Source organism: Perissodus microlepis, chromosome 14, assembly GCF_051167445.1.
Source record: "Perissodus microlepis isolate ML-2025 ecotype Zambia chromosome 14, ASM5116744v1, whole genome shotgun sequence".
Taxonomy (NCBI): Eukaryota; Metazoa; Chordata; class Actinopteri; order Cichliformes; family Cichlidae; genus Perissodus; species Perissodus microlepis.
The window spans coordinates 5,416,048-5,437,068 of NC_140474.1; the positions used below are offsets into that span (position 1 = coordinate 5,416,048).

General features: G+C 44.6%; 3 protein-coding genes across 6 annotated transcripts; all 3 read right to left on the reverse strand.

Annotated features, from left to right (window-relative positions):
* Positions 1-99: 99 nt before the first annotated feature.
* On the reverse strand, positions 100-6,676 carry LOC146373273 (uncharacterized). 3 transcript variants are annotated; one of them, XM_084950614.1, is made up of 8 exons: positions 6,389-6,674; positions 5,528-5,626; positions 5,267-5,447; positions 4,926-4,996; positions 4,581-4,703; positions 3,881-4,160; positions 2,681-3,426; positions 100-1,691 (listed from the first exon to the last, which is right to left on the reverse strand). In XM_084950614.1, exons 1-8 carry the CDS (start codon positions 6,554-6,556, stop codon positions 1,425-1,427), a joined length of 1,935 nt encoding a protein of 644 aa, XP_084806740.1. In that variant the 5' UTR covers positions 6,557-6,674; the 3' UTR covers positions 100-1,424. The 3 variants fall into 3 exon arrangements, with proteins under 3 accessions (XP_084806740.1, XP_084806741.1, XP_084806742.1); XM_084950615.1 differs by having other exon boundaries at positions 6,401-6,673; XM_084950616.1 differs by lacking the exon at positions 4,581-4,703 and having other exon boundaries at positions 6,389-6,676.
* A 569-nt stretch (positions 6,677-7,245) lies between these two features.
* On the reverse strand, positions 7,246-12,261 carry LOC146373274 (uncharacterized). 2 transcript variants are annotated; one of them, XM_084950613.1, is made up of 4 exons: positions 11,596-11,977; positions 10,976-11,501; positions 10,058-10,132; positions 7,246-8,967 (listed from the first exon to the last, which is right to left on the reverse strand). In XM_084950613.1, exons 1-4 carry the CDS (start codon positions 11,599-11,601, stop codon positions 7,493-7,495), a joined length of 2,082 nt encoding a protein of 693 aa, XP_084806739.1. In that variant the 5' UTR covers positions 11,602-11,977; the 3' UTR covers positions 7,246-7,492. The 2 variants fall into 2 exon arrangements, with proteins under 2 accessions (XP_084806739.1, XP_084806738.1); XM_084950612.1 differs by lacking the exon at positions 11,596-11,977 and adding an exon at positions 12,060-12,261 and having other exon boundaries at positions 7,247-8,967.
* Positions 12,262-12,311: 50 nt separating this feature from the next.
* Positions 12,312-20,475, reverse strand: LOC146373275 (uncharacterized). Its single transcript, XM_084950611.1, has 4 exons — positions 18,336-20,475; positions 16,522-16,886; positions 16,315-16,384; positions 12,312-16,200 (listed from the first exon to the last, which is right to left on the reverse strand). The coding sequence occupies exons 1-4, from the start codon at positions 18,730-18,732 to the stop codon at positions 14,606-14,608; spliced, it is 2,427 nt and encodes an 808-aa protein (XP_084806737.1). The 5' UTR covers positions 18,733-20,475; the 3' UTR covers positions 12,312-14,605.
* Between the last annotated feature and the right edge of the window lie 546 nt (positions 20,476-21,021).

Genomic DNA, 21,021 nt, shown 5'->3' on the forward strand with positions numbered 1-21,021 from the left:
AAAGGCAACAGAAACTTTAAATTGAATACATCTTTCAGTAAGGATGTGAAGGCGACGCATGTGTTCCTGTAAAACTGTTTTTTCTGATCAAAAACAAACATATTTCAAGCTCTTTAATCATTAAGAAAGACAAAAAGGAAGCATGTTTACATTTCACTGTTTTATGAATTGAACTCAGTTACAAGGTTGAGTGAATATCCTCTCCACAAGAGAAGTTACAAATAAAGTATTTTCACAAAATAATACTTTCAGTATGTTATGTTCTCAGCACACCGGTTCTTTGTATGCATACAAGGCATTTACGTAGTAACGGTCATCATGTGAGATGATGTTTAAAAAAAGAGAAAAGGACAGAAAAGCACTCTTTGAGTTGCACCGTTATAAATATCAGCCGCACAACGAGATCAGACGTCCCATTTTTACACATTATACAGCCCAGATGAGGAATATAATGTAACAGCTGCCCACAGATTACCGCTATACCGAGCACAGCATTTTTTCTAACAGGCCACAGAGTCAAACTGACTGCCTTTAGGCTTTCCATGTATATGTGCGGAAGGACGGGAAGACCCCAAACAGAGCTGCAGCGCCAAATATCAATGACTGCAGATGCAATCGCGATCCTATTTCGACAGAGCTGTAACTGTGGAAAGTAAAACCGTTCATGCTACCTCTGAAAGCACGAGCACGTGTTGCTCATGCATAGTGAAACTTGCTTTCACACGTGTGAAAAGGTGCTGTGGTGGTGCTGCACGTGATGCAATGTAAACACAGCCCATCCTCATCGCGAGCACTATCGGTGAGTTGGTACAGATTCACACAGAAAATACTCACGTTTCAATACAAAATGTGTTCGCTAGGTAAGAAAAGCTTCAGTCTCCCTGGCAAAGAGCTTTAAATGTTACACTGAGCTGAAGCATCTGGCCCGTCCATCTGCGAGTGAGTCGCGATAACAAGAAATCATTACCAAAGGGCAAAATGCTGCAAAATGCCTCGTTTTAATAAGGATCAGCTGTTTCTGTGGCTCGTTAATACCAACTGTGGTGGTAAAAATCTGCTTTTGGCTTTTCAGTTACATCACGCTGACAAAAGGCAAGAAGCTGAAGATCATTTTGACCCAGGCTTTTCTTAGTTCAGTTATAAATGCACTCACATCAAGAGCTAAAACTCTCTCTGTCCGTTCAGTTTTAACGTTGGAAATGCAATTTGTCAGCTATTCTCACACAGATGCTGTAACACTCTTCACATTGTTTTTCCACCATTATAAATTCCACACCGTATCTACCTGCATCACTTTCTTGGCAGTGACAGAAGAAATCTGGGAAAGCCAGCTTTACAATCACCAAAATCGCTTTCAGTGTTAACTCAGTCCCAGCTAACCTGACTCCAGCTTACAGGAGCTGACATCGCCTCACAGATTAGCTTCAGACATAGAAGCACTTGTGGTCTTTCAGGTTCCTCAGGTAGGAGAAACTCTTGCCGCACTTGTCGCACATGAACTGCTTCTCCCCGGTGTGAATCTGCTGGTGCGCCTTCAGGCTGTTGCCCTGGTTGAAGCTCCGCCCACACGTGTCACAGCTAAACGGCTTCTCCCCCGTGTGGATGCGCTGGTGTCGGTTCAAGTTGCCGGTGTTGCTAAAGCATTTCCCGCAGGTGTCGCAGCTGAAAGGTTTCTCTCCTGTGTGGACCACCTTTGGCAGAGAACATTGAAACAACATGTTTAAATCTTTACTAAATTACCCACAAGGTTACTTCCACTGCAGCAGACGTGTTCAGCTACAGCTGCTGCAGAAGGGGGAACTGCGACACATCTACACAAAGTGTACTCATAAACATACACATGAAGTTAATCTCAGACCAGGTTGGTATTGCTTAATTCTAACAATCATCTGTCACTTTACGGGGTTACTCAGGGTGTAGCATTTCAATCTGGGCCTCTAACCACACCTTGATTACTGGACCACAAAGCAAAGAGTTATTTTTTTATCTCCATCATAACTAATGAATAATTGGCTTCATTATTCTGATGCAGCTGCAGTTCACCCTCTGCTCAAGTATGGGACAAACCATAATCCCAGTTATACTTATAACTACTGCAATGTCAATTATTTAACAGCAAATACACATTTAATGAACTCTGAAAAGCAAAGGGAGAAGGAAAAAATAAGGTTGGCGCGGGTGAAGTTGTCTGGTGGGGACTTAGACCCAGAAGAGTGGTTGTTTTTATCCACAGAACCCATCTCGCAAGGGGCAACCACTGGTCCCTGCCAGCCTGAGATACCACACAATGACGGAAGCAGCAAACCTGCACCTCAGGAGACCGGCATGTTAGCTACGACGAGTCATGGAAAGCCGTTAGTTAACTAGTGCCTTGGATCTGCTGTAGCAGACCATATCAGAGATGTTTAAAAGCAGCGGTTAATGATGGCTCTGCTTGGAGAGCAGCTTTTTTTAGCAAAAATTAATGCAAAAAAGTAATCGCTATATCCTGATCACACAGTTTTTATAACAGCTGGAAGCCAAAATCATCAAGCACTGAACACTATTTAGACATTGCAGCTGAAAAGGCTGGAGTCTGGGTTTCAGACACGCCTACAGATTGCTATGGTGTCCGTCCTAATGTTGAGGACTGGTTTGCATGAATGAGTTTCACCTTGTGCAACAAGCAGCGCAAACCCACCTGATGGGACTTAAGGCTGCTTTGCTGTGTAAACATGCGACCGCAGATGTCGCAGGAGAACGGCTTCTCCCCGCTGTGCGTTTTCAGGTGAATCTTCAGGTAACTGGACGACTTGAAACTCTTGCCGCAGAGCCCGCAGCTGTGAGGCCGGTCCACCGTGTGATGCTGCTGGTGCGAGCGCAGTTCGGTGATGGAGCTGAGCCGCTGGCCGCAGAGCACGCAGGTGCACGGAATAGTCGCCGCGTGCGTCTGGAGGTGTTTGCGCAGCGAGCCGACGCAGGCCACCGTGGTGCCGCACGCGACGCAGGCGAGCGACTTCTCGTCCACGTGAGAGGTCTTCTGGTGCATCTTCAGCGCGCTCTTCTGGATAAAGCGCTTGCCGCAGGTGTCGCAGCTGAAGGGGCGCTCGCCGGTGTGAATCCGCTGGTGGCCTTTCAGAGTGTCGGCCTGGTTGAAGCTTTTGCCGCAAGTCTCGCACCTGAACGGCTTTTCGCCCGTGTGTATGCGCAGGTGGCGCTGCAGGTTTCCTTGTATTGTGAAACGTTTGTTGCAGTACTGGCAGTTATAGGCACGCTCCCCAGTGTGGACCATCTGGTGCATCTTCAGGCCGTGCGCCCGGTAAAAGCTCTTACCGCACTGCTCGCAGCGATATGGCCGCACGTCAGCGTGGAGACGCTGGTGGTTTCTCAGGAGCTGCTTCAGGGTGAAACCTTTCCCACAAACATCACAGGTGTGTGGCCTCTCACCTGTATGCAGAAAAGCAAAAACAACGATGAGTACGGTACAATTCTGATGTAATTTTAAGCCGATTAACTGAATGAGTCTCATTATTCTCATCAGTGTAAAGAAACAATTTTCCAAAAACAGTCACGTGATTTACATGAGGCATGACCAAACATTTCTGGGAGTCCACAAAAATCAAAAGACTGATTTAAATTAGCTGTCTAGCCTTGCTAAATGTCGGCTATTTTGTTGTCTCCCTAAGATTTTCTTGATTTTGTAAACTAGCCAATATTAGTTTAACTTAACTTTACCAATACATAATTTCACCAAGAAATAAGAGTGTGTTAGTGATGGACGTCAGTCAGCTTGTGGATTCTTTCTGCTCCAAGTTCACCAACAAACCTGCCTTCACAGTGTGCACGGGTAAGTCGTACAGACTGTGCCTGCTTTAGTATGAAGGATAAAGCCGGAGCTCACCTGTGTGCAGTAACATGTGAGCACTGAGGCTTCGCTGGAACGCAAAGCCTCGGCCACACTGAGAACACTGGAAGGGCTTTTCCGTGCTCGCCCCGTGGACGGCCTGGTGGGCTTTGAGCTGCAGCAGCTTGGTGAAGGTTTTCCGGCAGTGTTTGCAGCTCAGAGGCTGCTCCTTCTGACTCTCCTTCTTTGCTTGAGCTTGGTGGGACTTTCCCTTTGCAACACGCTTGGATCTGGTGGTGTATCCTGGGTCAACATCATCTGGATCGTCTGGTTCCGCCTGCCAGAGAAGAAAAGGGATGATTAAATGTTTATTAGTTTAAACGTTGTTGATTGTCAGGTTTAGCTTATCAAATGTTACCTTAACTCATTCAATTTTATGGCCGATGAATATTGCAGTGAATAAACTAATTGTTTCCAGTGCTTGAAAGGTTTCTGGGTATCATAAATTCTTATTTAAATAAAAGGGTGTTAGTATAAGTGAACAAATATGTCGAAAAACCCAACTCTGTCTAAAATGTTCATCAGCTGACATTAAATTGGACCGATCTCTTAATACAGTACAACAAAATAAAAACTTGTATCTAAAAGCATATATAAAAGTTGAATATTTTTAAAAGCACATGCAATGAAATAATATAGCTGCAAGGTGAAAAAAGAAATAAGTAAGTTAATATAAAAACATATTAATGAAGCCAACCTGGTAGTCAGGGTCGTCCTCATCCTGCCAAAACTCATCTCTGTACTGACCAGAGTCAGAAGACATCCGGTCGGCTAAGCACTCAAACCCTTCTTCTTTTATTATAACAGGCTGGATGCTGTCCTGACCAGAAGAAAGGATGAGGACAAATTTAGGTTGGCAGGATCCCTCCACATAGGATCTGAAACCTTGTGGAAAGCCTGTGTTCAGCCCTGCTTTATTTTTAAGTTGGTCAGATTTTCTGACTAATCTATGCGATTTGGAAACAGTGAATAAACGTGTTCAAGTGATGCAAAGATGAGAAACAGAAATGGGAAGAAGAGGCGGGACAACGCAAGACTTTACATCATATGTTCTGCCTTTCCACAGATGAATTATGGGCGATCTCTTCACTCCAGCGTCCCCGCTAACCACACCTACACAGAACAAAAGACAAACATCAGAACCGGTTTGTGGTCACTTCTGCTTCGTCAAATACAACAAGGACAGAGTGGAGACGGCAAGAGAAATGACATCAGGGGGAAAAGGTTAGAAATATTTTCTTTTCCTTTCAGTCATGAAATTTGAGTTTTAAAACAACACCACAGCTGATTTTGACTTTATGCAGTTTGATTTAAAAGATTTTTCTCTAAAAACTTGTGGAATACAAAAGCTAACTAATGTGTTTAAAAGGAAGAACTCCTCACTTCTGCGACTCTTCCTCCCTGAGCGTTGCTCGAGCTGAACAACCTCAACGTCCACCCTCCCCTCCTTTTGCCCGCTGCCTCCCTCCGTCAGCTCCTCCGCGTCCTTCTGACCTCCGCTGCCCGTCTCCGCGACCTCCAGTCTCCTCTTCAGGTCCTCGATCTCTGCCACACCCTGCGTCACCTACAAAACAAGGACTACTTTAGGATTTCTTGCTGGACTGTTTTAGTGGGTGGATGAATTAAAGCACAAAGGTCGTGTACTTCTAGCCGCAGCGCAGAGGAACATTCATGGAAGAGCTGGCAGATCTTCTCCACAGCTTCTTGAGCCAGAGACGACATGAAGACGCTCAACTGGATCACCTGATGAGAAGAACACAGGCCACCGTCAAATAATGAACCTGATTTAAACTCATTCTGGATTTAAACTCATTCTGGAAGGTTTATTAAATATTCCAAGTTGAAAGATAATCAGAAAATCTGAGACAGCGTTGTTCAGTAATGTAATTAAGTGAAGAGGACATTGCACTTTGTCACGCTGCAAGACGGGTAAAACTTTTCCTTTGAACTCAGAAAAGTGGAATAATTGAAAAGTCCTGACCTGAAAAACAGGTCTAACACTGATGTGATATATTGATCAGCCAATCAGATCCCGGGATCACAAGTATACAAGGAAAACCCCAAAACCGCACAACAGGGTAACACTATGTGGCAGTCATTATGATCACAGAAGAGTGTGTTATTGATCAGATATCAGCTGATAGATCGATCCTGCGCTCTGTGGAAACCTGTAGCTGAGGCGCTTCTAGACATACACTAGATAGATAAGCCCGGGCTTGCTGCCCAACCCAAAATGGCGCCCAGAGGTGTATTCTCCCAGACTTCGTGCACCAGCCCCTCATATTTACGCGAAGTTTAGCCTAAACACATGCTCCATACAGCAGGACAGCGCGGCACCCTGCTGCTATTTCGCAGCTAACCGGAGCTAACTGCTAGCTCTTCTATTTCTATGCTCGGCCGGTTGTCGGGATGACAGTTGGAGGAAGCGTCGGCTCGGGAGAAACCGGGACCAATGCGGGGACCAGAACCGGCCCGGATACCTGACGACCGTAAACCACCTTATACCTTATCCTGTACCTTATCCTCCGGGGACCCGTGCGTGTCTTCGGCCACACATGATGTCTCTTGTGGACGCGGAGGATCCGAGGCGCCGATAACTTTGTTCATCTCTGACACCGCCGCGTTCACCATTATCTCCAAAATGGCGCAAACCTGCGGCTCCAGGTCCGCCATGCTGACTGATTGTGATGTTTATTTCGCATCTACAAATGCGTCATGAAACTTCTGCGCTGCCGCACTGTTGTTGTTATGGTGAAAAAAAACTCATGCCGATCATTCACAACACGAAGCCAAGTACTGTTTCCTAGTTCATACTTTTCAGAATAAAATCACACACGTTTCTAATTTGTCTTTTCAGTTTAAATGCTAATCACTGTATATCATTTATCTTATCTTATATTGTCAGCTTTAACTGCATTAACTTGCAAGAAACGGGCCACACTAATTTTGTTTGTTTGAATTGTGTTATTTGGATAAAAAATATAGTAACAAAAATGTATCCATCCTATTTGTTCAATATACCGTATACCATGTTTGATTTTATTGCGAAAAGCCCTAACGGAAACGGTATAGCATCGAGTTTACGTTGAACCTCCCTCCAGTGGTCAAAGTGAGTAACTACAACACTTACAATTCCACGATCAGCAGAGACGTTAAAACGTTAAAATTACCCTTTAACAGTCAGGCTATTCACAGTCTGAAGTTAACAGAGTGGTAAACATTTATATAATTCCATGTTATCAAGCTATATTAAGCAAACACGGGTAAGAGGCGGTGGTCTGTGCTTCTGATCAGACTGTTTTTAATTTAAAAATTTAAAAAAATGTAAATTGAGAGATTTTTGTTGTTTTGACCATTTTATTCAATACTGTAGGAAAACAGATTTTAAACCAGGTGAAAATATAAATATATGATGTATAAATACAAAATTTTCATATTTTACGTCATGCTGAGAGATCACTAAAAGACTGCCAACTATATCACAATCATTGGAAGGCAAAATGGAAGAAAATACAAATCTGAATAATGGCCCAGCCTTGAGCAACGCTCCCAGAATGCATCACTCATCTGGCTCCGTGGACAATGACTGGTTTGCTCGAGTCGTCACCATCAGGACGCTGTGAGTGCGTCCCCCAAAATTTTCTGGAATTTCTCGCTGCAGTTGTGTTTCTTCAGGAGCCTTGAGTCTGAGAATCCAAGTCCACAGCTGCTGCAGGAGTACGGTCTTTCCCCCGTGTGGGTCTGCATGTGAAACTTGACGTGCCCGAGCTGCCTGAACCTCACGCCGCAGACCTCGCACTCATACGGCTTCTCTCCGGTGTGGATCAGCTGATGTCTCTGGTAGTTCGTGTACATGCGGAAGGCCTTGCCGCATTGCTCGCATTTGTGCGGCTTTTCTCCAGAGTGCTGCAGCTTATGTATCTTGAGCGCCTGACGGATGATGAACCTCTTCCCGCACACGTCACACCCGAAGGGCTTCTCTCCCGAGTGGACCCGCTGGTGGTAGTCATAGGTGGCTTTGTAGAAGAAGGACTTCCCGCACGGGTCGCAGCGGTACTGCATGTGACCCGTGTGAATGAGCTCGTGTTTCTTCAGGGAACACGCAGTGTCGAAGCCCTTGTGACAGGTGCCGCAGCTGAACGGCGTCACGTCCACTATCGTCCTATCCTGCCGGTAGATTACTCTGCGCCTGCCCTGCTCCCGTGACCGTCTCCTCATGACCTGCCCGTGCTTCTCGTCATGAGTTACGCTCTGGTGTCTCCTCAGGTGGCAGTTGTACAGAAACGTCTTCCCACACAGGTCGCACATGTACGGCTTTGAAGCGCCGTGAAGGAGCATGTGTGCTTTCAGCTTATTGGCCTGAATGAAACCCTTCCCGCACACCTTACATTTGAACGGCCTCTCGCCCGTGTGGATGTGCATGTGTCTCTTCAGGTTCTGAGGCAGGGTGAAGCCAGCACCGCACGTCTCACAGGTAAACATCTTCCCTCTGTGGACCGCCTGGTGCGTCCTGAGCGATCGTCTCTTTATAAAAACCTTGCCGCACACTGTGCATTTGTACGGGTGCTCTCCAGTGTGGATGCTTCTGTGACACTGAAGGGTGAAGGCGTATTTGAAGCTCTCTCCACACTCGGAGCATTTGTGTGGCTTCTCAGCCGTGTGCACGAGCTGGTGGGACTTTAGGCTGTATTTGGTCTTGAAGCCCTTCCCGCAGGTGGAGCAGGCGAACGGCCTTTCATCCGTGTGCACCACCTGATGCGTCTTCAGCCCCATTTTTGTTTTGAACTTCTTCTGGCAGAGCTCGCACTCGTAGCTGGCATACTTCTTCTCTTCGTGTCGCAGCAGGTGGTACTCAAAAGTCGCTGCGTTCCTGAACTTTCTCGGGCACTGGTCGCAGGTAAAAGGCCGCTGCTCTTTGTGGATGTTCATGTGCTTCATCAGGTGGAAGAGTCGGTTAAAGGTCTTGTTACAGATGTCACACACAAACACTCTGCCTTTCTTCAAAACTTCTGCTTCCAGACGCTTTTGGCTCTCGGTGTATTCGGGCTCCGCTGAGTCCGCGGAGGTACAATCTGCTGTGGCGTCTAAACAAAAGGAAAGATCGAAGTTTACACATATGATGCAGGAGAAGAAGCTCATTTATCATCACTTCTTACTGTGAAATCATCACGGCCAAACATTCATGATTGATTTGTTAGCTAATGAGCAGACTCTGTATAATCCTCCTGTCTGACGGCAATATGTCTGTGAAGGTTCTCAGTCATCCAGGTCATCGTAGTCTAAGGAGCTTGCAAAGAAAAGCGTCTGGACTTCTTTAGCTTGCTTGAAGACGTTTCACCTCTCATCCGAGAAGCTTCTTCAGTTCTAGGGTCAAATGGTGGAGACGCTTTTCTTTCCAAGCTCCTTAGGCCTCCCGTCTGACTTTAATAATGAGAATAATTTATAAAGTTACCTTCATTTTCTGACCTGTACAAGTATCACCTGAAGCTCATAAACGAGGACTTCACTAAAGTCATCACTAAAGTCTTTACAGATGTCACAGAGCGGGAAACCCAAGTTTTCCCATTAAGACTAAGTTTTAGCAGCTTGCACACTGGCTTTACTTTTAAGACGCAAAGGCTAATTTAATGCTGTCTAAGGTTAGGATGCCAAGCCCCACAGCATTACAAGTCATCCATCCAGCCATCTAACCATCTTCTACCACTTATCTGGGTGGTAGATAAGCCCAACTATATCCTGTCAGTATCTCCTGACATCATGCACATGCTCCTTTGCTCAGGGAGTTGATGTTCCAGGTGCCACAAGGTGATTTTGGAAGCCAGGGATCAGAGAGCCATAACCTCCACCCAACCCACAAATCACCAGACCCTACAACCCTTCCTGTGGGCCCCATGGGCTAAAACCCGCCCACCACACCCCTCTACCCCACAAAGGCTCGTGGGTAGGACCACAGTAAACAGGTCCCATGCAGGGGACACTGGACCTTTTTATACTCAGCACAGGGGATGTCTGAAGATCTGATCTGAACTGCTCTTAGTGTGAACGCTCACCCACGACCAATTTGTCATGTTTCTGGTTATTTTCTAATTTAAAATCTGAAATCACACATTATCAGAATCTTTGTTAGTTTGTTTTACTGAAAATAATTTCTATATTAACCATTTAAATTCTCACCTGGTCCATTGTCTGGTAAAGAACCTGCTTCCATCACCTCCTCCATGGCCTCTCCACCTTCTGAACCTGAAGAATCTATACAGAATGAAAACAAAGACAGATTAATCATGGCTGAAATCAGCTGCAGGTTGAAAATTTGTTTTCCTCTCAAACTGAATTTGTGCAGGAAGCCCGTCTAGCTGACAGTTGACGAGTTGTAAGATTTTCAGGGCTCGTATTTACACCTTGAACCAGGATTTGACACAACAGGCGGCTCAGTGTATCTCATCAACAAATGTATCCACCGATCAGCTTTCAGAATGTCAACTGTGAAACAAACTTCCTATTAGCAGGCAATTTCTTTCTTGCTTCACTACCATGTTTTCAAAATAAAATAACAAGGCTTTTCTTGGTGCAGTGGAAAGCAGGAAGTCTGTGGCAATGGTCCAGGACTCCACAGTGGAAGCATTTCACAGGGATTTGTGACTAAAATAGATGTGTGTATACTGGGAAAAGCATTCAGGACCACTGAAAGCTGTGATGAGACAGTGAAGCCTTTTATTGAAAGGACAGCAGCAGCACTTGTTACTGTAATCAACATCGATAAGAATACTTTATCAAAGCACCTGTTCAGCAAGTTGAAGGCAAAGCTCCAATCCACCACTGGTCTGTGTCACACAGTGACAAAGCTACAGAATAAAGAACAAATATAAAAAATAAAAGCTATCTGATTGGAGATAATGTCCCAACTTACTTATGTATTTAAATTTGGGAGATTTTTTATGACCCTTGCTGCAGGCTGAAAGCAGCCAACCGCTCTGTGTTTCTAGGAGAGACATCTGCAGCATGCAGGGTGAGTCTGAAGAGCAATATGGGATGTACCACTAAAAAAGAAACAACCCATATTTTCATCATCTGGGACCTTTCATGGAAACTTACCAGCATCGTGTCCGCCATCCACTTCAGCAGCAGCAGCAGCAGCAGGAGCAGGAGATGATGTGGAGACGCTCTGCACAGCAGCATCAGATGTCTGGTTGACTCTTTGCACTCGTGCAGCAGCAGCAGGAGGTGGTGGTCCTGTGAAACCCTGCACCCCTGGAGCAGCTGCAGAAGCAGGAGGACATATATGTCCGACTCTTTGAATTCCAGCAGGAGCTGGTGAAGAACCACTGCCTCCCTCTGCTACTTTATCTGTCCTTATTTTTAACTTCCCCAGTGGCTTCAGGGTAAAGACCTGCCCGCTCTGCTTAAACAGGACTGGGCAGCCATTCAGGACGTTCTCTCTCCACACTCTGGCATTTTCAAAGCTTTCAGTCACGGTCTTTAGCTCACTCTCCAGCTGTCCCACTTTGGCCTTCAGAGTCCTGTTTTCAGCGAGCAGCAGCAAAGACACCTGGGAGAAAACGGTGCTGATCTTTCTTGTTGCCTCACATGCTAACATCTCCAGAGTGCTGTCAAAATCCAGCTGTGAGGATTAAAACACAGAGGAAACAAAGTTTATTTAGGAACTAAACCAAAGCACATGTTATCAGTGTAAACACAACATCAGATACATTTACCGCCATCAGTAGAGCTTGTATGAAGCGTTATAATAAAAATCATAATCACAATTACTTCACTACTTATCACTGACTGCGTGATAAGTAAATCTTGAAAGAAAAGCGAGAATTATCGCAGCACATCACTGTTTAATCACTACAATCTTGTTTTAAAAACTGCCGGAAGTTAAAGCTAACTGCGCAGCCCTGAACAAAGTAAAAGCAAAAATTAAAACCTAGTACTATAATCCAGCTCCTGTAATCTTACGATAACATTCACTTTATTTCAAAAAAAAAACAACAAAAAAAAAAAACAGAGGCTTGACGAACGTCCGCCATCTTTGTTTTGCTTGGCGTCGTTGCCCTTCATCGTGATTTTACTCCATCCGTCCACTTTCACCCGAGCACAGCGTCTCTGGCGTTTTTAACGTATCTGGTGTGCGTTGATAAACCGGATCTCATAAAAACACTAACCGCTGACTTACCTTACGGTTCATAGTCTGTTCCTCTGCGTCGTTTTCTACTTTGGAATTTCCAATAACATCGACAGCGACCCGGATAACCGTCTCCATGATACACTTTGTTTCTGAATAAAACACCAAGTTTTCTGACATTTTCCCTCTACGGATAAAAACTGTTCGCTACAAGCGCAGAGAACTTGCCGTGTTAGCCCCATTCATTCAGGAAATGAAGTAGTCCAACTGTAGAAATTTCAAAATAAAACTCATACAAAGCGCTTTGACTGCAAATGTTATTTAATTGCAATTTCGAGCAAGAAAAATAGACATATCTCAGAGAACTGAAATATAAAGTTATTAGAAAGTCACTTTACACTTCGACTTCTATTTTAAAAATGATTACACCTTTCACTGGGATTTTTGGGAATTCACAAAACATAAATTACTACTTTAAGAATTCTTAAAAAAAAAAAAAAAAAAAAAAAAAAATCAATTAAAATGCCCAAATTTTCACTTAAATTTCAACTGGCAAAAACTCCTACATTACCTTCAGAACATTTGAAGATGTATCTTACCTTAATATCTCAAATTTTAGGTTTCATACAAGTAACTTTCATGTTTCACCAGATTTTTAAACAGCTGAGGTTAAAGAAACAAAATAATAATACAAAACATAAATGCCACAACAATACTGCTAACCTCTACTGATAAAAAAGCTGATATCGTATTGACAGCTATTAAATCACGCTTAATCAGTCCCTTAACTCTAACATCTAAAGGGTGAGAGGTGCCAGTGTTATAGCTGTTTTTCACACCCACTTTCCCCACATCATAAGGACGAATGCACAGATCAGTATCAGCTGATATCAGCAAACACAAGGACATTTATCTACATCGGTGTCTGTGTTATATATATTAGGCTGGCATAAACCTTTAGTCAAGTTATTTGTTGATGCCCAGATTAGTTAACATTAGTTGGTTTTAACATAGTTGCTGGTCCAGGATTTCACCAAAACTTTAATACCTCTTCAATCACAGTTATTAGTGGGAGGATTTTGCAAAGCCAGAGGTCCAAAGAGCCAATCAACAGCTGTACACCAGCAGCCACATGTGTTTACTCATTACTGTAGCAAATATGTAGTTTAGCATACTTGTGAGTTATATCTAGAGTTACTGTTTGCATTTTGAATCAACTCAGAGCTGTCTGGTGGCAGAAAACAGACTCTGGCTTGAACCGTTGAGCAAACACAGAGCTTGTAAAGCTTTTTGTAGCATTTTTTTAAAACAGATTTGACAGGTGAGTCAATAAATGTACCTTCAAAATAAAAGCCCAGATTCATCCAGAGGTGGCTGTGAAACCTTGTAGAAGCACTTTTTTTGTTTCTTTCATGCCTGTGCAGAATGTGCTTATGCATCGTCCCAGTCAAACAGAGTTTGATCTGACACAACATATAACAGTTCCTGTAGTACGAAGTCGTACAGCACTGTGCTGATTAGCGGGGCTGTCATCCATCTTTCAGTCACAGAAAGACACCGAGAGCTGAAATACAGTGCCATGTGAGACCCAACAGGCATTAAATGAATAAAAGATAACGTTAGTTTAAATGATTAATATTGCCGGCACCATTTAGAAAGAGCATTCAAATGTCTACTCTATTAACCAAGGACATGCCAAGATCAGTACCTCTTCTAGGTACTTTTTGTTATACCCATGTGCAAATTGTAACCAACCTCCAGGGGGCACTGTCTCACTATGTTTTCAGATGTGAGCTGCTCTTCTTCTAACTTTCGATATTTCACATTTTCCTCAAGAGGCTTTGCACTTTCAAGGCTGCCGCTGCCTCGTAATGATTTGCCTGGTTTACTCGCTGCATCGGCTCATTGCACAAATTCACACTACACAAAAGTACGACCCCAGCTGATCCCTCTTTAACACAGTACTCAGATGTTTCAGACATGAAGTCATAACAGCTGTTTTTTAACATTTTGTTAACTGTTCTAGTTGATGTTCGACGGTTTTAACCAAGAATTTACAGACAGAGCGCTGTTAAAAACCACCAAGGTCACCGCAGAGTTATTTAGCAGTAGGATTAGAGTTAAGCTGCACAAGCATACAGATGTTACAAACTTCAACCCTACCGCTAACTAAAAGCAACGACCAGGTGGTTGAAGAACAGGTTAACTGATGGAGGTGCTTGATGCAGTCTGTGCAGTATAGAGTCCACATGATGTGTGATGGGGTGCATGTGAGAGAAGAGCAGACAATTGTCCAGTGAATTCACAGCGAGTGAATGGAGGTCAGGCGTCCGGTCTGTGGGATGCTCTGCCCAGGGGGCACCCTCCACTTCACGAAACTGCGAGTTTCTAGAAAAGCGAGGCAAATAATTTCCTGCTCAGTGCTGCAGTTAAACTACAGATGACGCCCCGCCTGATTCTCTGGACTTCACGTATGAAAACAGCTTTGTTCAGCTGAGCAAAATTGTAATCAAAAAGGCACCGGGCCATGGGTAACTAATGCCTCCATTTCATTTATTAGTCCTACTTGCTATCAGGTGATAGAAGCCCCACGTCACCTACGGCCCGTCACAGCTGTGCTTCTTGAGCTGCCGTGAATCAGAGAAGCCTCGGCCACACTGCTGGCAGGAGTAGAGCTTCTGCCCTGTGTGGATTTGCAGGTGGGACTTGAGCTGATTGGACTGGTGGAACTTCCTCTGACAGTACACGCACTCGAACGGCTTCTCCCCCGTGTGGATCCGCATGTGTCTGTAGAAGTTCCCGTCCGTTCTGAAGGCCTTGCCGCACTGGTCACATTTGTACGGCTTCTCACCCGTGTGAATGCGCTCGTGCTGCTTCAGACTCGCGGCGTGGAAAAACCGCTTCCCGCACACGTCGCAAACGAACGGCTTCTCGCCCGTGTGGCTCCGCTGATGATAGCTGAAAGAGTATTTGTTGTGGAAGGACTTCCCACAGATGCCGCAGTTGAACTCCTTGTGCTCGCTGTGGCCTTTTTCATGAAGTTTGAGCGAGCACGCGGCGCTGAAACCTTTCAGGCATATTTTGCAGCTGTACGGTTTAACCAGCGACTTGTTCTGCCGTCGGGTCTGGAAGAAATTCTGCGTGCCGTCCGACTGCTCGCTCCTGTCGGCGTGCACGTACCTCTGATGTATCTGCAGCCTGCAGTTGAAGAGGAAGGTCTTCCCACACAGATCGCACATGAACGGCTTTCTGGCGCCGTGGATGAGCATGTGGGACTTGAGCTTGTTGTTGTCTGAGAAGCTCTTGCCGCACTCCTGGCAGCTGAATGGCTTCTCTCCTGTGTGGATGCGAAGATGCCTTTTCAGGTTGTTATTCAAGCTGAACCTCGCTCCACATATGTGACAGGTGAAGGGCTTCTCTCCCGTGTGGACCACACTGTGTCTTTTCAGAGCCGTGCCGGTCCTGTATGACCTGTTGCACACGGAGCACACGAAGGGACTGTCGCCTGTGTGCTTCCTCTTATGCACAGTCAGCGAGTGGGCATATTTGAAGGTCTCCTCACACATTGTGCATTTATACTTTTTGGTGTTTGTGTGAACCATCTGGTGGAAGCGAAGCGTGTCTTTGCTCTTGAACTCCTTCCCGCATGTCACGCAGCTGAAGGGCCTTTCTTCCGAGTGCACGGCCATGTGACACTTGAGCTGAACCGACGTCTTGCAGGTCTTGTCGCAGAGCTGGCACTTCAGCAGCTGCTTCCATTTCTCGTGGCGTAACAGGTGGTTTTCCAGAGACTGCTTTATTCTGAACGTTTTCCCGCACTGATCGCAGGAGAATGGCTTCGGAGGCTTCGACCGCTGGTGACGCTTGAGATGGTTCTGAAGCGACTCCTCTTTCCTGTACGATCGTTTACACTGAGGGCACGGGAAGGGCAGCGGGGCTTTAGTTGTCTCGTGGCGCAAAACGTGATTTTCCAGAGACGCCTTCTCTAGGAAACTCCTGCCACACTGATCGCAAGGAAAAGGCTTCTTGTGGACCTTCATGTGTTTCTTCAGTTCGCCTTTCCAGTGAAAACCGAGGTCGCAGTGCTCACAGAAGAACCGCCTCGCTGTCTGCGAATCCGTCTTTCTCAGTCGTCTGCCAGGCTCTTCAGCTGACTTGCTTTGTTTCTCCTCGCTGCCGTTGTCAACGGAAACTGGAAATTAAGGCGCAAATGTACAGATTGTTATTATCCATTTCCACCCACACAACCCCCTCCTAAATCTCAAATCAACATGTTTATAGTCACATCTGAAAGCAACACCGGTACCTGTTTCACTATTAGCAGGTGCTCTTCTCGTTCGTCTTGTCCTCCCAGAAGCTCCTCCTTCCAAAGACTTCTGTGACACAAGAGAATAAATCTGAGTTTGCATGAAAAGACTTTCTAAGCATCTCAACTAAAACATCCTAACACGCTGAATCTGTGAATACTGTTTTCCAAATGGAGACATGAATGTGTCAAACAGAAACATCCGACCTTCTGCTGTGTCGAGTCGAGACCGCTGACAGTACTGGAGTCGGGACTGGGGACATTTTGAGGTGTAGAGCCCGGCGAGGCCGCCGGTTTGAGCACGATTGCTGCAGCTCCCGTCGTTTCTGAGACGGCCGATGACTGCGCTACGATTTGGCTGGCACCAACCAACAGCACCGTGGGAGCGGAGCTGACTCTGCCCACGAGCACCATGGGGGCGACCGCAGGTTTGGGGACGGTCACCGATGCAGCCGTGGAGGTGGGGACGACTTCAGCAGCTCCTGCAGAAATGGGCAGCGGGTCTGGATTTGATTCTTCTGCAGCCGATTCTGGGGCGTCTGGACTGGTGGACACTGACAGCACAGGACCTCCTGCATTTAAAGACAAAGTTACACATTGTTAGTTAATGAACTCACTGCCTGAGTGGAGCTGCACTTGACTACTTGGCTTCTTCTTCTATGAAATATATGATAATCGACATTATGTTTAACATGGTCAAAGGAGCTTGCAAAGAAAAGCGTCTGGACTTCTTTAAGTTACTTGAAGACGTTTCACCTCTCATCCGAGAAGCTTCTTCAGTTCTAAGGACCCCCTGATGATCCTCTAATCGCCTGAGCCAAGGTGTGAAACTGGGTGTGGGTCCCGAAACTCTGGCTCATTGGGACCCACACCCAGTTTCACACCTTGGCTCAGGCAATTAGAGGATCATCAGGGGGTCCTTTTGTCCCTCTGTGGGGGGATACTCCCACTAGGTTTATATCTGGGACTCTCCACCATTTGACCTTAGAACTGAAGAAGCTTCTCGGATGAGAGGTGAAACGTCTTCAAGTAACTTAAAGAAGTCCAGACGCTTTTCTTTGCAAGCTCCTTTGACTACGATGACCTGGATGACTGAGAACCTTCACAGACATATGTTTAACATGTTTATCATCATCCCAAAAACTCAAATTTATTTGTAATTTAGTTGAACTCGAGCTGAGATGACTTGCTAAAGAGGTTCGATCTAGAACGAGGTTACAAAAAGGTTTCCACATCAGGAACAGCTGCCCTTGTAGATGAGCTTTAAAATAAACGTTTACCTACATGATTAACTGGTGTCCCCTCCAAAATTCCCTTTTTCCAACCATATTTTTCTTTAATTTGATTTACATGTTGAGTTCAAAGGGAAGAGACATGGTTTTAAATTCAATAACAGCATAAATAAACAGGCAGGATTATAATCCTGAGATAAATAAACACAAAAAGGAGACAGAATAAAGCCTCGCTACTAAAACTGTGTCTGAGTGGATCAGATGTACAAGTGATTCACTTTTAGAAACCGAATCACTTGGCTTATTGTAAATTGCCATTTTGCTGCATATTGCACAATTAATCAGCACACCAATTAAAAAAGGACTCTGCCTCGAGGCCCAGTTTGATGCTCATGTGTTAAACTAACAGCATGTGGGGTTAAAACTTTAATCATATGTGCACATTTTCAGCTATATCAACTTTTGTAGCAGGAAATTAACTAGACATTAATTCTTTTCTTTCTTTTTTGCCATATTCTTAACCCTATATTTGACAACAGTAAAATAAAACTGGAAATTATGTTTCTGGTGTGCCACCCCAATATTTTTAGTGGCCCCCATATGGAAAAACGAAACATGAAAAAGAAAATGAGAATGCATAGCGTGTGTATAGTCATATATCTGGCCCTTGATGTGATCTGAACTTCCCGGGTGAATTTGAGAAAATACCCCCAACTCAAAGATGATCATTCAGAAATCAATCTCGATCAGAATGATTGATCGATTAGTTGATATGTGACTGCTTCTCACCCATCACTGAGCCGTCCTGCAGCAGGACGTGAGTCGGGCCCTCGCTGATGGTCTTCAGCTCCTTCTCCAGCTGCTCCATGTCTCTGCCCAGCTGCCCCACTCTGGCCTCCAGCTCCTGCTCGAGCTGCCCGGCTTTCCTCTGGAGCACGTCCTCCAGCTGCTCCACTTTGGCCCGCAGAGCCTCGTTCTCCTCGAATAGCTCCGAGGAGAACTCCGTAAACACTTTGTGGATCTGCACCACCAAAGACTTCTCTATCTCTTGGATCTCGCCCATCCTCGCCTTTTCCCACTCCGTGTTTGGCGCCTCTTTCGCCAACACATCCCTGAAGACAGACAGAGTCGCTTGGATGGCCACTTCCACAATCGACGCCACTTCGCTGCCGAATCTCGGCTCCATGTTTGTTCACATGAACTCTCCGCCTGCTGTGTCCGAAACTCCGCAGCGCATTTTGAGCCCCAGTGAGGGGTTAAACCGGGTCCAGCTGGACTCAAAACACAACACTCCTTCTTCCGTATCAACCGTCCCGTCCTTTAGTTCCCTGTGCACCTTTGAAAACCTTCCGTGTTACATTTCCGCCTCCGGGGTCACACACGCTTAGAAAATAAAAGCCCCTTCTATCTAATTCTCGTTTATTCAACTAAGATTCTAACTTAAAATAACTAAAATAAAAAGTAGCAGCTTTTTTAAATTAAAAGTTTCAGTGAATTTCCGAGATAATGATTTTATTAATTCATAATATTCAAGTGAATGTTTTACACTTTTGTGCATAAAAGCCCCAAACACATTCAAATTCAGTGAATGAAAAAACATAATTAATCTTTAAAATTTAAAATAATAACTGTGGGGTTTTTTTCGAAAGGGTAAAGACCCGAATTCTTAAGTGTATAAAGCATAATCTGTAGTTTCTGATGCCAAAATACGTCTTTTATTTGTATTAGGCTGTAGTAGTACTCATATTTGTGCACTTTAGGATCTCTCCACACACATTCAGATATAAAAATCATTGTCGAATCACTTACCTCAATTACATATCTTAAAATGATATTTCCTTTTTTAATTTATAAAAAAAAAGCACTTTGAAGGCTTAAATTCTGACCACGTCATATTTCCCCACTTTTCGCTCTTCTGCATCAATCTTAGATTTAAAGTGAACTGTACTCATTGATCACTGTGCAGAGAAACAATAAGAAAACCGCATTTGGGTCTGTTAACAGTTAAACTTGTTGTTGATGTAAATTTCTAACTAGCCGATCACAGGGGTGCAACTCAGTGCTTTTAGGGACACTTACATGTAGTCACTGAAATATGCTGAAGTTGAACCTGAACATCAGAATGTGTTCGGGTGATTTATGTGACTCTGAACATGGCGTGGTTGTTGGAGTTAGCTGGGCTGGTCTGAGTATTTCAGAAACTGCTGACTTACTGGGATTTCCCCACACTACCCACTCTACAGTTTACAGAGAATGGTCTGAAAAGGAGAAAGTGCAGTTTTCTGGGCAAAAATGCCTTTTTGATGTCAGAGGAGAATGGCCATACTGCTCTGAGCTGATAGGAAGACAACTATAACTAAAATAACCAATCATTACAAGCAAGATATGAAGAAGAGCATCTATGAATGTTTGGAGCAGATGAGCTACAGAAGCAGAAGACCACACTGGCTGCCACTCCTGTCAGCTAAGAACAAGAAACTGATGCTAAAATTCGCACAGGCTCACAAGATAAGATTGGAGAATGATGAAGTCTGATGAATCTCAGACCAGGTGATATTCAGATAGTAGGGTCAGAATTTGTCAAGAACACTGTGATGAAAGTGTAGATCCATCCTGCTTTGTATTAATGCTTCATGCTGCTGCCGGTGTAATGGTGTGGGGGATATTTTCTCGGCACGCTTTGGGCTTCTTAGTACCAAGCGAGCATTATTTAAACACCGCAGCCTACCTGAGTGTTGCTAACCATGTCCATCCTTTTATGATGACAGCTTACCCGTCTTCTGATGGCTGCTTCTAGCAGGATAATACGTCAGGATGTATCTCAAATCATCTCAAACTGGTCACTTGAACATGACAGTGAGGAACTTTAGAACTGAAATTAGTCAATATGGCTTTTTTGTGTCTATAAAACTGACTGACACAGTAGGCAATGCGAATTATACTGACCCTCAGTCATAGTGGAAATAAAATAGGAGCCCCCAGACCTGCTTAAATGACTCACAAAAACACACACACTCACACACACACAAAAGATTATCTTTCAATCTGTACTTTTCAATTCAAAGAAACAACTGTACAGAGTCAGTAATTTGCAGTTGGTTCTGATCATTTTGTACATTATTGGTTCATTTTTTCACCTTTTTTCCATGTCGGTAGTTTGTGTCACCCCTGTATGTTACAGTGATCGTAGAATGGGACTCAAAGACATGCACAGCAGTACTGTAATAGAGACTATGTCATTCATGCAACCTCTTTGTCCTGATCTGTTTGTGTGCAGGAGGTGTACATCACTTTCATCTAGGCTTGTGGCACAAATAAACAGTCACACTTCAAGACAGACTCAGACTCCAAGATTCAACATAGCAAAAGACAAGGGGCGGTTTTCCCAGTGTCACCATGGATAAATTATTTTCACGTCTGTTTTTACAGAAAATACTTCTGAGCAAATAGATTTGTACATTTCCAGGCTGCAGGT

Excerpts from the sequence above, each read along its gene's own strand:
- LOC146373273 (XM_084950614.1), bottom strand. The coding sequence starts at position 6,556 with ATGGCGGACCTGGAGCCGCAGGTTTGCGCCATTTTGGAGATAATGGTG. Across the intron at positions 5,627-6,388 it reads AGGATAAGGTACAGGATAAG|GTGATCCAGTTGAGCGTCTT; the intron begins GTATAAGGTGGT and ends TCTTCTCATCAG. Across the intron at positions 1,692-2,680 it reads GCAGCCTTAAGTCCCATCAG|GTGGTCCACACAGGAGAGAA; the intron begins GTGGGTTTGCGC and ends TCTCTGCCAAAG.
- LOC146373274 (XM_084950612.1), bottom strand. The coding sequence starts at position 12,188 with ATGTCAGAAAACTTGGTGTTTTATTCAGAAACAAAGTGTATCATGGAG. Across the intron at positions 10,133-10,975 it reads GGATGGCGGACACGATGCTG|ATTCTTCAGGTTCAGAAGGT; the intron begins GTAAGTTTCCAT and ends CATTCTGTATAG. Across the intron at positions 8,968-10,057 it reads TTTACCAGACAATGGACCAG|ACGCCACAGCAGATTGTACC; the intron begins GTGAGAATTTAA and ends CCTTTTGTTTAG.
- LOC146373275 (XM_084950611.1), bottom strand. The coding sequence starts at position 18,732 with ATGGAGCCGAGATTCGGCAGCGAAGTGGCGTCGATTGTGGAAGTGGCC. Across the intron at positions 16,887-18,335 it reads GCAGGACGGCTCAGTGATGG|GAGGTCCTGTGCTGTCAGTG; the intron begins GTGAGAAGCAGT and ends CTTTAAATGCAG. Across the intron at positions 16,385-16,521 it reads TCGACTCGACACAGCAGAAG|AAGTCTTTGGAAGGAGGAGC; the intron begins GTCGGATGTTTC and ends CTTGTGTCACAG.